This window comes from Peromyscus eremicus, unplaced genomic scaffold, assembly GCF_949786415.1.
Source record: "Peromyscus eremicus unplaced genomic scaffold, PerEre_H2_v1 PerEre#2#unplaced_4191, whole genome shotgun sequence".
NCBI classification, from domain to species: Eukaryota; Metazoa; Chordata; class Mammalia; order Rodentia; family Cricetidae; genus Peromyscus; species Peromyscus eremicus.
In genome coordinates, this window is record NW_026738424.1 from 1 (window position 1) to 14,756 (window position 14,756).

The following is a 14,756-nucleotide window of genomic DNA, read 5'->3' on the forward strand; positions in this document are numbered from 1 at the left end:
AGACGGGATAATTTTAAGTTAAGGAAAGCTGGCTAGAAACAAGCCAAGCTAAGGCTGGGCATTTATAACTAAGAATAAGCCTCTGTGTGTGATTTATTTGGGAGCTGGGTGGCAGGCCCCCCAGAAAAGTAAAAAACAAACAACACTTTTGTGAGAACAAAGGGAACATTTCTAGAAGAGGAAAGAAAGCTCCAGGGCAAGTGGTGGAGCAGAAGAGAGCATTAGCATTCCACAACGCTGTATGGGTTTATCTTTGGTTTGCACCTTTAAGATGATGACCTTGTACCCCTGTTGCTGCAGCTCTTGGCATTTAAGTTTCTACCATCAGCATCCTCGGGAGTTTGTGTGGAACGGTGCCTAGGCGCCCTGGATGTCTGTGACCTCACAACCTGTACTAGAAGGCAACGTGTCAGGGTGCGAAAGGTCCTTACCTCAGCATGTAGGCCGTGGTGGGCAGGAGGATGGCGGAACACCTGGCCGCAGCCATGGCAGCGATACCTTCGTCACTGACCTCCTCCAGGTGACTGATCGCCTGCGCTCCTAGTTCAGCCCCCAGCTAGGCAGGATGGGCAGAAAGGGAAAGGTTTACCGTACAACAGTTCAACACATTACTGTGACGCTGCTTCCCCAGCTCTGAGACGGAGAATTCTTGTCAACTACTTCTGATGAGCACAGGCTCCCAAACAGATACAGGGTTTGTCACGAACAGCCATCTGAATATTAGTGTGTTGCTAAAAACTAGTCTTATGGTGGGGTATGGTGGCTCACATATGTGATCCAAGCACTTGGAAGACTGAGGCAGGAGAATTGCCAGCATAGGCTAGCTATATAGTGAGTTCCAGGGCAGCCAAATCAATAGAGAGAGACCTTGTTTAAAAAAAAAAAAAAAAAAAAAAAAAAAGGAAACACATAAAAAAATTAATCTTAAACACAATTGGTATTTTCTGAATCTTAATTTCATGACTGTCAGGAATCAGAATAAAAACTGGGAAAAATATTGGTAATAAAATCTAACTAGCGCCAGGCAGTGGTGGCGCATGCCTTTAATCCCAGCACTTGGGAGGCAGAGCCAGGTGGATCTCTGTGAGTTTGAGGCCAGCCTGGGCTACTGAGTGAGTTCCGGGAAAGGTGCAAAGCTACAAAACCAAAAAAAAAAAAAAAAAAAATTCTAACTAGCATTCACAGAAACAACAAATATGGCTGTCTTGGAATACCATCCACTCTGGGAGAAAAGTTCAGTCAACAAAAGAACAAAAAAACTTTAAAGAATTTGAGGCTATCAACTTGAAAGTGGTTTTTTTCTCCAGAAGAAACATCGAGACTTGACTGGCAGAACCGACTCAGGAATGACTGAGTAATGACTGGGGAAACTTCAGAGAGACCTCTTCTCAGCGTGGTCTGCCATATACTTTATTCCCGATGGGATGCGTTTCACACACACACCACACACACACCACACACACACACACACACACACACACACACACACACACACACACAATTCCAAGCTGAGGACTGGCATGTTAAACAACCCAAGGGGAAGAATCCAGACCGTCATTTGCTGTTACACCATGGCCGTGGAAGGCTGTCATGTCCTAACCAGAGGGAGGAGCTGACCCTCTGTATCAGCAGCGTGCTCCTGTGTGAAGATGTCTGGGACTGATGATCTGGGAAGTCTGGTGGTCCTCAAGAAACTCCTTAAGGGGTGTTTCCTCTCTGACTTTGGAATCGCCCTTGCTTTCCAAATTTGATCTACTTATTATGGGTATTGGGTTCTCTCAGTTTTATCTGCTAGTTGCTCTCTCTGACCAATAGTAACTCATTGACCACCCAGATCACATTCATTCAACAAACTCAGCAAACACATGTATCCCAGGCACTGTACTGACCTCCAGGGATAGGGAGTCTCAAGTGGTGGGTGCAAGCTTAGCCAGTGGGGGAAAAACAGGGTGAAGGCACAGTCTCTAACATTTAGGAGATTTGGGATGGGGTCCCAGAGAAGCAGCAGCTAAGGTGAAACGTGGGTGAGAGTATGAATAATCCACTTTTGAGAAACAGCATGTTTCTCAAAATTCTAAGTCTTGTCTTAGTTGGGGTTACTATTGCTGTGATGAAACACCATGACCAAAGCAAATTGGGGGGAGGGGCGGGGGAGTAATTTGGCTTGTACGCCTACATCGCTGTTCATCATCAAAGGAAGTCAGGACAGGATCTCAAACAGTGCAGAAACCTGGAGGCAGGAGCTGATGCAGAGGCCATGGAGGGGTGCTGCTTACTGGCTGGCTCATCATGGCTTGTTCAACCTGCTTTCTTATAGAACCCAGGACCACCAGCCCAGGTATGGTACCACGATGGGCTGGGCCCTCCCCCATCCATCATTATTTAAGAAAATGCTCTGCCGTTGGATCTTATGGAGGCTTTTTCTCAACTGAGGTTCCCTCCTTTCAGATGACTCTAGCTTGTGTCAAGTTGACATAAGACTAGCCACCACAACTGACCCCTAGTCAATCGGACCCACAAACATGACTGTGAAGTCATAACCTTTCCTTTCTTGTTCATCCCAGAGATCACACATTAATACGAACGTTACAATATAAACAGTCCAATTTCTAGAAGTCTCACGGTCTTTAAAACTTCCAACATTCAAAGCCTGTAAGAGGGGAAGGATGGGCTGCCCAAGGAAGGTGGGTCAGAAGGCTGCATTAAAATGGAGTTGAGAGGGCCGGGCGGTGGTGGTGCACGCCTTTAATCCCAGCACTCGGGAGGCAGAGCCAGGCGGATCTCTGTGAGTTTGAGGCCAGCCTGGGCTACCAAGTGAGTTCCAGGAAAAGGCGCAAAGCTACACAGAGAAACCCTGTCTCGAAAAAAACAAAACAAAACAAAACAAAACAAAAAAATGGAGTCGAGAATGCAAGGCAAGAGAGCAGGGCAGAAATCTTAGTAGGCAGCTGGAGGTTTGAGCCACCCAGTGACATGAGAGATAGGGACATAGAGATTCATGGGAATAGAACTGGGCAGACTGGTGATTGGCTGACATAGTGGGTGAAAGGGAAGGAGGGAGGATTCTGATTGGTGCCCACGTTTTTGACGTAGCATACAGACAAAGGATGGTGTTGTTCATGGAGGCAGGAAACATGGGCCAAGGTTTGAAAATGACATTAAGACGGCAAGTCAGATCCGTTGAACGTGAGACCCAGGTGGACCATCTACAACTGTTTATGTCTCGGGGGTAGCTGTTTCATTGAGCTCTAAGTTTTAAAAAAAGAACACCTAGACTCAGCTGGGCATGACGGCACACCTTTAATCCCGGCACTGGGGAGGCAGAAGCAGGTGGAGCTCTGTGAATGTAGGTGACACTGTCCCATAGAGGTGGGGCGTAGGTCGAATAAAAAGGAAAAAGCAAGTGGGTTCCCTGTTGCTGAAGTTTTCTCCAGTCCAGCCTGGCCCACGGTCAGGACAAATCTCTCTCATCCGCCAGTCCCGCAGCCGCTCAGACCCAACACACAGAGACTTATATTGCTTACAAACTGTATGGCCGTGGCAGGCTTCTTGCTAACTATTCTTATATCTTAAGTTAAGCCATTTCTATTAATCTATAAGTTGCCACATGGCTCCTGGCTTACCAGTATCTTACATGTTGGTACTCATGGCGGTGGCTGGGAGCGTCTCTCTGCCTCAGCCTTCCACTTTCAAGAATTCTCTTCTCTCCTTGTCCCGCCTATACTTCCTGCCTGGCGACTGGCCAATCAGCACTTTATTTATCTATCAATCACCCACAGCAGTTCCCAGCATTCCTCTGCTTCCTGACTGTGACAATAAGGTGGCATCTGCCTCACGCTCCCACCCCCACATCTTCCCCACCATAATTAAACCATAAGATAAAATAAGCTCTTCAGCTGGCTATTTGTCATGTGACAGAAAAGTAGCTAATTCCCGTGCCAACCAGAACATGACATCACAGGGATGCTTCTCTTCACTGTGTCTATAATAAACGTCACAGGAGATGATAAAAGAAATAACCAGGCTAGGGGTAGCACAGTGCTCAAGCACCTGCTTAGCAAGCGCAGGGCAGGAGCCACCACAGGAAGTGATGGACAGACAGAAATAAGTTGTGTGTCCAAGCCTGTGTGTAGATACGAATGCACATGTGCCTGTGTGAACCCTTCCGTGTGGGTATGTCTGGGTGTGCAAGTGTGCGTGTGGATGGATATGTGTGTGGTGGTATTGTGTTCCCCAAAATATTGCGCACCCTAATAAACTTATCTGGGGTCAGAGACAGAACAGCCACTAGATACAAAGGCTAGAAAATGGTGGCACTCACACCCTTAATCCTAGCACTCCAGAGGTAGAAATCCCTCTGGATCTCTGTGAGTTCAAGGCCACATTGGAAATGGCCAGGCATGGTGACTCACGCCTTTAATCCCAGAAAGCAAGACTTTAATCCCAGGGAGTGGTGGTAGAAAGCAGAAAGGTTTATAAGGCGTGAGGACCAGAAACTAGAAGCATTTGGCTGGTTAAGTTTTCAGGCTTCTAGCAGCACAGTTCAGCTGAGAGCCATTCGGATATGAGGACACAGAGTCTTCCAGTCTGAGGAAACAAGATCAGCTGAGAAGTTGGCCAGGTGAGGTTAGCTGTGGCTTGTTCTGTCTCTCTGATCTTCCAGAGTTCACCCCAATAATTGGCCTCAGGTTTGATTTTATTAATAAGAACTTTTTAAGATTCCTGCTACATGTGTGTCTGTGTCTGTGTGTGTCTGTGTGTATGTCTGTGTGTTTGTATGTGTCTGTGTCTATGTGTATAGCTTATGTGCATGTCTCTGTGTGAGTGTCTCTGTGTGTATCTGTTGTGAATGTGTGTATATGTGCATGTGTGTTTGTCTCTGCGTGTGTGTGTCACTGTGTGTGTGTGTGTGTCGTGTCACTGTATGTGTGTGTGTGACTGTGTGAAGGTCAGAAGACAACCTCAAGTATTGTTTCTCAGGTACTGGCCACCTGTTTGTTTGTCCTTCCTTCCTTCTCTTTCTTTCTTTTTCATAGAGCCTTTTTTTTTTTTTTTTTTTTTTTTTTTTTGGTTTTTTCGAGACAGGGTTTCTCTGTGTAGCTTTGCGCCTTTCCTGGAACTCACTTGGTAGCCCAGGCTGGCCTCGAACTCACAGAGATCCGCCTGGCTCTGCCTCCCGAGTGCTGGGATTAAAGGCGTGCGCCACCACCGCCCGGCGAGCCTTTTTTTTTTTTAAGATTTATTTATTAATTAATTTATTTTTTTGGTTTGGTTTTTCGAGACAGGGTTTCTCTGTGTAGCTTTGCGCCTTTCCTGGAACTCACTTGGTAGCCCAGGCTGGCCTCGAACTCACAGAGATCTGCCTGGCTCTGCCTCCCGAGTGCTGGGATTGTGTGCCACCAACACCCTGCCTAAGATTTATTATGTGTAGTGTTCTGCCTGCATGTGTCCCTGCAGGCCAGAAGAGGGCGCCAGATCTCATTACAGATGGTTGTGAGCCACCACGTGGGTGCTGGGAATCGAACTCAGAACCTCTGGAAGAGCAGCCACTGCTCTTAACCTCTGAGCCATCTCTCCAGCCCTTGTTTTTTTTTTTTTTTTTTTTTTTTTTTTGCAGGTCTGGAATTCATCAAGTACTCTAGTCTAGAGCCCCGGGATCTGCTTATCTCTCCCTCTCCATGGTTGGGATTAGAAGCACATACCATACCACCATGCCTAGACTGCTTTACATGGGTCTTGGGGATCAGCCCTGAGTCTTTGTACTTCCAAGGCCAGCATTTTACTGAAGGAGCCATCCCCTGGCTCCTTATGAAAGTTCCTACAGAGGTCAGGGGTCCCCAGGCTCAGCCAGACCAGAAACTGCCCATTCTCTACCTTTTCAGAAGGGTACTCCTAACTCTGAACAAACGGGTCACTTATTCTGCAGCACCGGTGTGCAAGACAGAGCCAACTGTCAGCCATACCTCGGCAGCCTTCATCGGGTGGAGCTCATCCCCGTGGAAGTTGATCTGTAACCCCATCTTTTTCCCACCTTCAAGAATCCTTCTGGTCGTATCCAGATCAAAGACACCTTTCTCACAGAACACATCTATGTTGTCAACGTGCAGTTCCCCGTTTTTTCTGAGTTCGTTCAGCCTTGGCAAGTGGTTACTGATGATGTCATCAGCAGCTTCAATGGCGGTTTTTCCTCTAGTGGAAAGAAATGAGATAATCGTGGGCATATTATATATATATATATATATATATATATATATATATATATATATATATATATATATATATATATTGGTTTTTCGAGACAGGGTTTCTCTGTGTAGCTTTGCGCCTTTCCTGGGACTCACTTGGTAGCCCAGGCTGCCCTCGAACTCACAGAGATCCGCCTGGCTCTGCCTCCCAAGTGCTGGGATTAAAGGCGTGCGCCACCACCGCCCAGCTATATATATATTTTATATATTCTTTAATATGCATATTCTTTAATTTCGTGATATGTAATGCACTGCTTAATACATGTACTTATTATGTGCACTAGATATACATTAAAGACTATATATAGTTTAATAAAGGAAGACTAATAAACAGTATAGGCAAGTGAGCTTAGGCTTCAGAAAGGAAAAGTCCAGAAAAGAAGCTAGTGCATTTGGCAGATGTGCTGTGCTCACACAGCAGGGGTAGTGACGAATGAGACTTCCGTTTGAAAGACCTTGTTATACATTATACGCAGAGATATAAACTGCTCAGCCTCACGAGGCTATGTGGCCTTCGGGTTGCCAGCAAGGCTGAATTTCTCTCTCAAGGACTCTTAGAGGACCCTCTGAGACCCAGCTGTTGTACTTCCTCTTTTCTTTTTCCTCTCTACTCACAAGTATTCCTGGAGCCTTCACCTAAGGCATCCTGCCTCACTAACAGGAGTGGGGCAGGGAGCAGAAAGTCTTAAAACGCTCTGTAGAACTTGGGAGTTGTAGCCAGGCGGCAGCGGCAGTGGTGGCGCACACCTTTAATCCCAGCACTCAGGAGACAGAGGCAGGCGGATCTCTGTGAGTTCGAGGCCAGCCTGATCTACAGAACAAGATCCAGGAAAGGCACAAAGCTACACAGAGAAACCCTGTCTCGAAAAACAAAAAACAACAACAACAACAAAAATAAATAAATAACTTGGGAGTTGTGAGCCACGAGCAAGTGCAGAGCTTCTGGAGTCAGGCAGACATGGAGAGGCCCAACCAGCCCGCACTCCATAACTGCAGTCACATGGCTGTGATCTGCGTGTCAGGGGTAAGTTGGTGTGAGTCACGATGCAGGCTTCAGTGGCCTCGTTGGCAGCTGGAGACAGTTTCTATAGAACTCCAGCCCTGGCCGGAAGGTGGTGGCGCACGCCTTTAATCTCAGCACTTGGGAGGCAGAGGCAGGTGGATCTCTGTGAGTTCGAGGCCAGCCTGGGTTACAGAGTGAGTTCCAGGAAAGGCACAAAGCTACACAGAGAAACCATGTCTTGAAAAACCAAAACCAAAAACAACAACAACAACAAAACAAAAAAAAACAAAACAAACAAAAAAAAAACCTCCAGCCCTGTATTTGGCACGGTGGCTCTCGCTCAGCAAAACAGGCAGGTGCACCAGCAGAGGTCAACAAGCAGGGTATTTACATAAGCTATTCCTACTTCTCACAGCCATGACATAGAGCAAGGTGTATACAATCCTTTATGACGTGTGTGCTGTTCATGTTTGAAACAGTTAAGAAACACCCTTTAAAAATCGTCTAGCTAACAGTTAAGCTGCATTTAAATTCAGGTTTCAATACTTAAAAAATCAAAAAGCAGGCTGTCTCACACTTTACACTTAAAACCATCTACAACGTTCTACAGACAGGCTCTTTCAAAAGTCTCAGTTCAAACTTCAGTAATTTCAAAAATAGAAATGCTAAAAGTTTAAAACAAGGATAACTGGAAATAACAAGTATTTTTATTTCTCTCCTGCATGATCAGGAATTTTTTTTTTTTTTTTTTTTTTGAGACAAAATCTCACAGTGTAGCTCTGGCTGGCCTGAAACTTCCTGTGTAGACCAGGCTAGCCTCAAACTCACAGAGATCAGCCAGCTTCTGTCTTCTGGGCATGGCATTAAAGGCGTGCACCATCATGCCTCGGGTGTGCTTTTAATACAAAACTTTAGTGTTACTTTTTTGGTTCTTCTGATTGAAGATCGTAAGTGAATATCAACATTAGCAACTATGTTCCTATACAACACAGTGACGTAGTGATTCTCAGTATACTGTATTCCTTCAAACCACTCCAAAAAGATTTGAAGGCTTTCCCCCACAAAGAGTGGTAAGTGAAGTCATGCATGTTAGTGTGATTCAGCCACTTCACAATGTATGTGCATTTCCAAACCGCATCTTGTATATAATAAATATACACAGTTTTAACTAATCAAATAATAGTTTGAAATTCATAAAAGCAAAAAAAGCTAGAAATGAATTGAAATGATGGAAGTTTAGATACTGTTTGTAACATAAGTCTATGGCGGGTGTATGCTCCAGTCATCAAGCTGCAGACTGGGCAAAGAGTTTGGAGACAGCCACTCTGAAGACCTTTGAGACCAGGACCGTGCACCTTCCTGTCTGGAAGTTCTGGAATAGAAAGGAACTGAACAGCTAGGCTACAAGAGACAGAGTTCTCTTTATAAAGCCAAGTAGCAGAGATTCTTCAGATAAAGGTAGAAGCTTAAAAAAAAATCACATTAATAAAATGAAAATATTTGCTATGGAGTAAACAGATTAACGAAAGCCCTTCTGCAGACACCGAGACGACACAATTTGATCTCCTAGAGGAAATAACTAGTGACTTTTTTTTTTTTTTTTTTTTTTTTTTTTGCAGGGCGGTGGTGGCGCACGCCTTTAATCCCAGCACTCGGGAGGCAGAGGCAGGTGAATCTCTGTGAGTTCGAGGCCAGCCTGGGCTACAGAGCGAGATCCAGGATAGGCACAAAGCTACACAGAGAAACTGTGTCTCGGAAAATAAATAAATAAATAGATAGATAGATAGATAGATAGATAAAAAGAAAAAAGAACTAGTGATTTTTACAGTGGTTTAAGCTAATTGATTATCCTGGGAAATTATTTGAATTAGTAGCTGTAATTGGAAAGGACTCTCGAGGGGCCATTCTTTATACTAATGAAAAGAAGGCTTGAAGCAAGGCCCTGGGTTCGAGCCTCAGCTCCAGAAAAAAAAAAAAAAAATTCCCAGAAGCTTCTCCCGATGGTCTCCTGGCAAGAGATGAAGTGCTAGAGAGAACTCCACCCTCCAGAGAACACAGCCCCGGCCCCGTTCCCAACGCCTGAGTGACGCTGCGCCCCACCCGGAGATTACTTGGGGACCGAGTGAGCCCCGCAGTAGGTGGCCGAGAGGCCGAGGTGCAGCTCCCGCCGGGCGCGCTCGATGACGCGCAGCATCTTGAGCTCCGTGTCCAGGCTCAGGCCGTAGCCGCTCTTGCACTCCACCAGGGTGCTGCCGGCCCTCATCATGCTCTGCAGCCGCCGCCGGAAGGAGCAGAACAATTCCTCCTCGGAGGCGCGGCGGGTGTGCTCCACCGTGAAGTTGATCCCGCCTCCGGCCTGGTGAATGTCCATGTACGTGGCCCCTGCCAACTGAACGGAACACGTGGCTCACTCAGGGAGGGTACAAGGAGCTCTCCAGAACCTACCTCCAGGGGTGACAGTAGAAGGCGATGAAGGGGTTCGTTCGGCAGGAAAGAGCAAGTGCGCTGTTGCAGAGGACTGGGGTTCAGTTCCCAGCATCCACATGGCCGTGCACAATCAGCTGTAACTCCAGGGGACTCTCTCTCTCTCTCTCTCTCTCTCTCTCTCTCTCTCTCTCTCTCTCTCTCTCTCTCTCTCTCTCTCTCTCTCTCTCTCTCTCTCTCTCTCTCTGTCTCTCTCTCTCTCTCTGTCTCTCTCTCTCTGTCTCTCTGTCTCTCTCTGTCTCTCTCTCTCTGTCTCTCTGTCTCTCTCTGTCTCTCTCTCTGTCTCTCTCTCTGTCTCTCTCTCTCTCTCTCTCTCACACACACACACACACACACACACACACACACGCACGCACATAAAAATAAAGCTTAATAAAAATCAATTTTACAAGACGGTTAAGAAGCAGCGAGGCACGGTGCAGGCCTGTGATGCCAGCCCTCAGCAAGTACAGGCAGGGGGATCAGCAGTTCAAGGCCTGCTTCAGCGATGTAGGGAGCTACAGGTCAGCCTGGGCGACAAGAGACCCTATTTCAATCAATCAGTTAGTTTAAGAAGCGATAGGGCACAGGCACTAACAGCCAGATCAGAAAGAGGGACATGTAGTCCTTAAAGACACCACCCCCACCCCCCGGGGGTGTGCAGAAGGGAGTCCCAAAAAGTACTTGAGAGGTAGAGATGGGTGATGTGGTGGGCGGGCAAATGGACACCCGAAGGCAGTATCAACTAATCTCACTCATCTCTAGGAGTAGTTCAGTGTTTTAACGGGGAAGCCGGTCCCGGTGCATAACCAGCCAACTCTCAGTCTACATCCCTCAGCACGCTTGAGAAAACAAAGCTTAGGGGCTTTTGCAGCTCTCTACCAACCAAGACCAAGGGCTGGGCACCAGAGTCAGAGCCTAATTTCTGTCACTCAAGCAAATAAAGAGGATCTTTCTACAATCCCTGTATCCCACTAGTTATCTGGACAGTAGGAAGAGTCTCCACACAAAGCATGCACCTGGGGCGCCATGCTCCGATAGTCTACGCCCTCCCTTCCCCAGACTTCAGTTTCTCCATCATCTTAGGATTGGACCACAACCTCTAAGGTGGCTTTTAGCTCTGAAATTCAGTCCAATAATAAAACTGCCTTAAAAGCAGTTCCATTTTGTTGAGGAAGGTACGTGGTAGCTGAAAAAAAGGATTCTTCTCCTGTTTTCCAAAATAATTTGTCGTGGTTGGCTGAGTTTTGTTTTTTTTCCCCCCTTAACAATGTGATAATGGCTCCATTTAGGAGCTAGCTATGGCTCCTGTAACTGATACAACTACATTTTATGTTCTTCGTAAGTCTCATTTTTCTGAGAAAGAGAGAGAGAGAGAGAGAGAGAGAGAGAGAGAGAGAGAGAGAGAGAACAATGTAAGACTGTTTTTTTTTTTTAATAGTTAGTAATATATTTTTCCACCAGGAGGTAGTGGCACACCCCTTTAATCTCAGCACTTGAGAGGCAGAGGCAGGTGGATCTCTACAAGTTCGAGGCCAGCCTGGTTGACAGAGCAAGTTCCAGGACAGGCTCCACACAGCTACACAGAGAAACCTTGTCTCGAAACCGCCCTCCCCCGCCAAAAAAAATTCCAAGTTCATCTGCAGTAAACAGTGATTTTTTTCAAACTATTTCTTGAAACTCATTCAAAATTGCAAATAATGACTTAGAATATAGGAAGGGGGTGTGGAATCAGCCACCACGTGGCTGAGCTCTGTTCTAAAAAAAAAAAACAATCCATAGCTGAAAACCTGCCAAAGCTCCTTCTCTTAAACTAGTTGCAGACAAGGAAAGACATCCATTAAAAAGATATGCAGCAGGACTAGATAGTTATAATTTCCTTAGTTATGATAAAAGATAAGTTAGATATAAAACCTTAGACTCACAAATATAAGATAGATAGGATATCTTCTTTAATTTTGCCAAATACAAATAGACTAGATATTGTAACTGTAATTCTTGCTTGATAATTGTTCTGTTATATGTAATTTTACTATGTGAAAGTTAAAACCTTCCTTTTTGGAAAAAAAGGGGGGGGAAGTGCTGTGGATATTGCTCTGTATAAATAAAATGCTGATTGGCCAGTAGCCAGACAGGAAGTGTAGGTGAGACAAGTAGAGAAGAGAATTCTGGGAACAGGAAGGCTGAGTCAGGAGTTGCCAGCCAGACACAGAGGAAGTGGGATGTAAAAGTACCGGTAAGCCACGAGCCATGTGGCAACTTATAGATTAATAGAAATGGGTTAATTTAAGATATAAGAACAGTTAGCAAGACGCCTGCCATGGCCATACAGTTTATAAGTAATGTAAGTCTTGTGTGTTTACTTGGGTCCAAGTGGCTGGCGGCAGGGCTGCAGGAGCTGAACAGAACCAGGAAAACTTTAGCTACACCTATTCACCATTAGAAGGGACACCCCGTCTGAGCTGTTGAGTTGCTGGCCTTCAGCCTGCTGTTACCTTCATTGCAAACTCGTGGACTCTTTCCCCAGCCCACACGGGATGTGTATGCGCATCCACGAAACCTGCAACCAGAGTTGAGAAACGGAAAGGCGCTGAGACGTTGCCTGACCCACGACGGTATCCAGCGCTCTGAGCGCATGGTGGGAGCCGCCCCGCTTGGAGAAGGTGTGAGCACAGGACTTTGTGAGGTTCCCTCTACGCGGCTGGTCTACAACGTTCTGATAGAAGGAGAATAACTCAACACCACACAAATGCCCCTCAGAGAGATCCAGCTCTTACTGTTCAGTAACTGCGCCCACCCCAAACAAACCCTGAAGCTAGGGATGGCAAAACTATTCACTGAGCAAAACTGAGACCACAGACTAGAAAATACACACTCTGCTTCTTTGAGAAGGAACTGTCTGGAAGGTACAAGCAGCTTCAAGAAATGCTTAAAGAGATCTGTAGTCACTTTACAAGGATGCAACAGCAGAACTTCAGTACCTGGAGCCCCAGGTACTTTGGAACACTGTGGTTAAGACTCCTTTTAAAACAAACCGACTGCTTTCCTCTTCACTGCCCTAGAGCCACAGTTAAATTCTTGTCAGAGTTTTAAGAAACAGAGCGTCGGTACCCGGTAAGACGCATTTCCCAGAGCAATCAATTCTTTCTTCAAAGGTGTCTCCAGAAAACTGTCTTTGGATTGCATCAGCAGGGCCGATCGCTTTTATAAACCCATCACTGCAAAAAACAAAACAAAACAAACAAGAAATAGTTACTGAGTTTGGGGAAATTTTTCTGAAAACTCTGACTAACGATTCAAACGAGCTTTTGGATGCCCTGGTGTTAGCCAACACTTACCATAGTTCCCTCTTGACCTGGGTTTTTAGGGAAGAGATGGTAGCGATAGAGAAGACAAAAGTCAAACTATGTATAGAAGAGGTTGCTAGTTTCTTCTCTGAGATCAGCGTCCCACAGGACTAGATCCCTAAATGATGCCTGAACACACAGCTCCTCTACTATCAGAGGCATGCCCAGTTGGCATGAAGCTGAGTTAACCAGGCGCCACAGGGCACAGAGTTTGACAAGGGGCCCTGCAGGGAGCAGACTGTTGAAGCCCATGGCTTCGATGCTTCCGGAATGCTGTTGTGTTTTAATGAGTTCAGTCCTAAGAGGGAGATTTCTGTCTGCATCAGCTTGTGTAGGAGGATTCTGAGAGTACAGAGTTCTCTTCCCAACCGCATTAACCACACGGCTCTCCACCTTCTAAGAATGTGGGCTGCCACTCAGTGGTAGGTTCCTGGTGTCTTGTTTGAACAAAACACACATCCAATAACGTAGTTCTTAAAGGAAGCTAGAAATCATCTTCCAAAGGGGTTAGGTTTTTGTTGTTATTGTCGCTTTAGTGGCTGTTGAGCATTCTTAGCTGAATTTTGAGATTTCACCATTCACTACTAAGTGGGGGGGGGACATTACAAAATAATACACACCCATCCCTTCTCTTCAGAAGGTGTGGGTACTTGTGTGTTTTTAATTTGCTTCAGAAAACAACTGAAAAACAAAGCATCTAAACTACGTGTTAGCATTAATTCCCTAATGCAGGGTTTGAGTGATTTTGCAGGTCAGCTGGTTTGCGTGTGTGTGTGTGTGTGTGTGTGTGTGTGTGTGTGTGTGTGTGTGTGTGTGTGTTGATACAGGGTCTCATTGGCTGTCGTGGAACTCACTTTGTAAATCAGGCTGGCTTTGAACCACCTGCCTCTGCCTCCAAAGTGCTGGTATTAAGGGGATGAGCCACTATGCCCAACTACATTACGCACACCGCCGGTGCTTTTTGAAAGAAGAAAAAGAAAAGAAGGATGTGGTGTTACTGTTATTTAAAAGTATTTTTCAGTTCTTATTTTTTGAGACAGGGACTCCTGTGCAAACTCTACATGCCGCCAAAGATGGCCTTGGACTACTGACCTTTTCTTTTGTACCCTGAGTGCTGAGATTGCAGACCTGGTGTCATCGATGATCACCGGCGATGAAAGACGCTCTGAAGGTGTTTTGTTGGAGAAAGAGCTTCTAGCTCCCGTACCCACCCACCCGCACCCAGAATGTCCCCGGCTACTCACGTGCCCACCACCAGGCTGGCACCCTCCAGCACCGCCAGGCTGCGCAGCGCCGGCCCGGCCAGGTAGCGCTCGCCGCGGGCGCACACCAGGACCACTTGCTGCGCGTTCTCCAGCAGGAGGCGGTGGCCGTTCGCCATGGTCGTCCTAGCTGCTGGCGGGATGCAGAGGACAGTAGAGTCCCGGGCGGCCTGGGACTCCCGGGAGGGGCGGGGCGGGGCGGGGCGGGGCCGCGCGGGGCGGGGCGGGGCGGGGCCGCGCGGGGCGTGGCGTGGCGTGGCGGGAGCTCGCAAGCAGGAGCGGTGCCAACAAGAACCGCTCTTTGCAATAAACTCGACTGTGGACGCCAGTCCTGCCAGGTCTCCTTTTCAGGTTTTAGGTAAAGGAGGTGAAGATTATAGCCACCACCACTCCCAACCCCTAACTTTTGGATCAAATAAAATTTCTGGAATGTAGC

The 14,756-nt window shown here is 46.6% G+C and overlaps 1 protein-coding gene across 1 annotated transcript; it reads right to left on the reverse strand.

The window, feature by feature from the left end:
• Positions 1 to 431: 431 nt before the first annotated feature.
• On the reverse strand, positions 432 to 14,439 carry Amdhd1 (amidohydrolase domain containing 1; the record flags this gene model as incomplete). Its single annotated transcript, XM_059253264.1, has 6 exons — positions 14,303 to 14,439; positions 12,823 to 12,929; positions 12,207 to 12,271; positions 9,360 to 9,637; positions 5,964 to 6,189; positions 432 to 556 (listed from the first exon to the last, which is right to left on the reverse strand). Coding segments are annotated over exons 1-6 (938 nt in total), but the record flags the coding sequence as incomplete, so codon positions are not given.
• Positions 14,440 to 14,756: the final 317 nt, after the last annotated feature.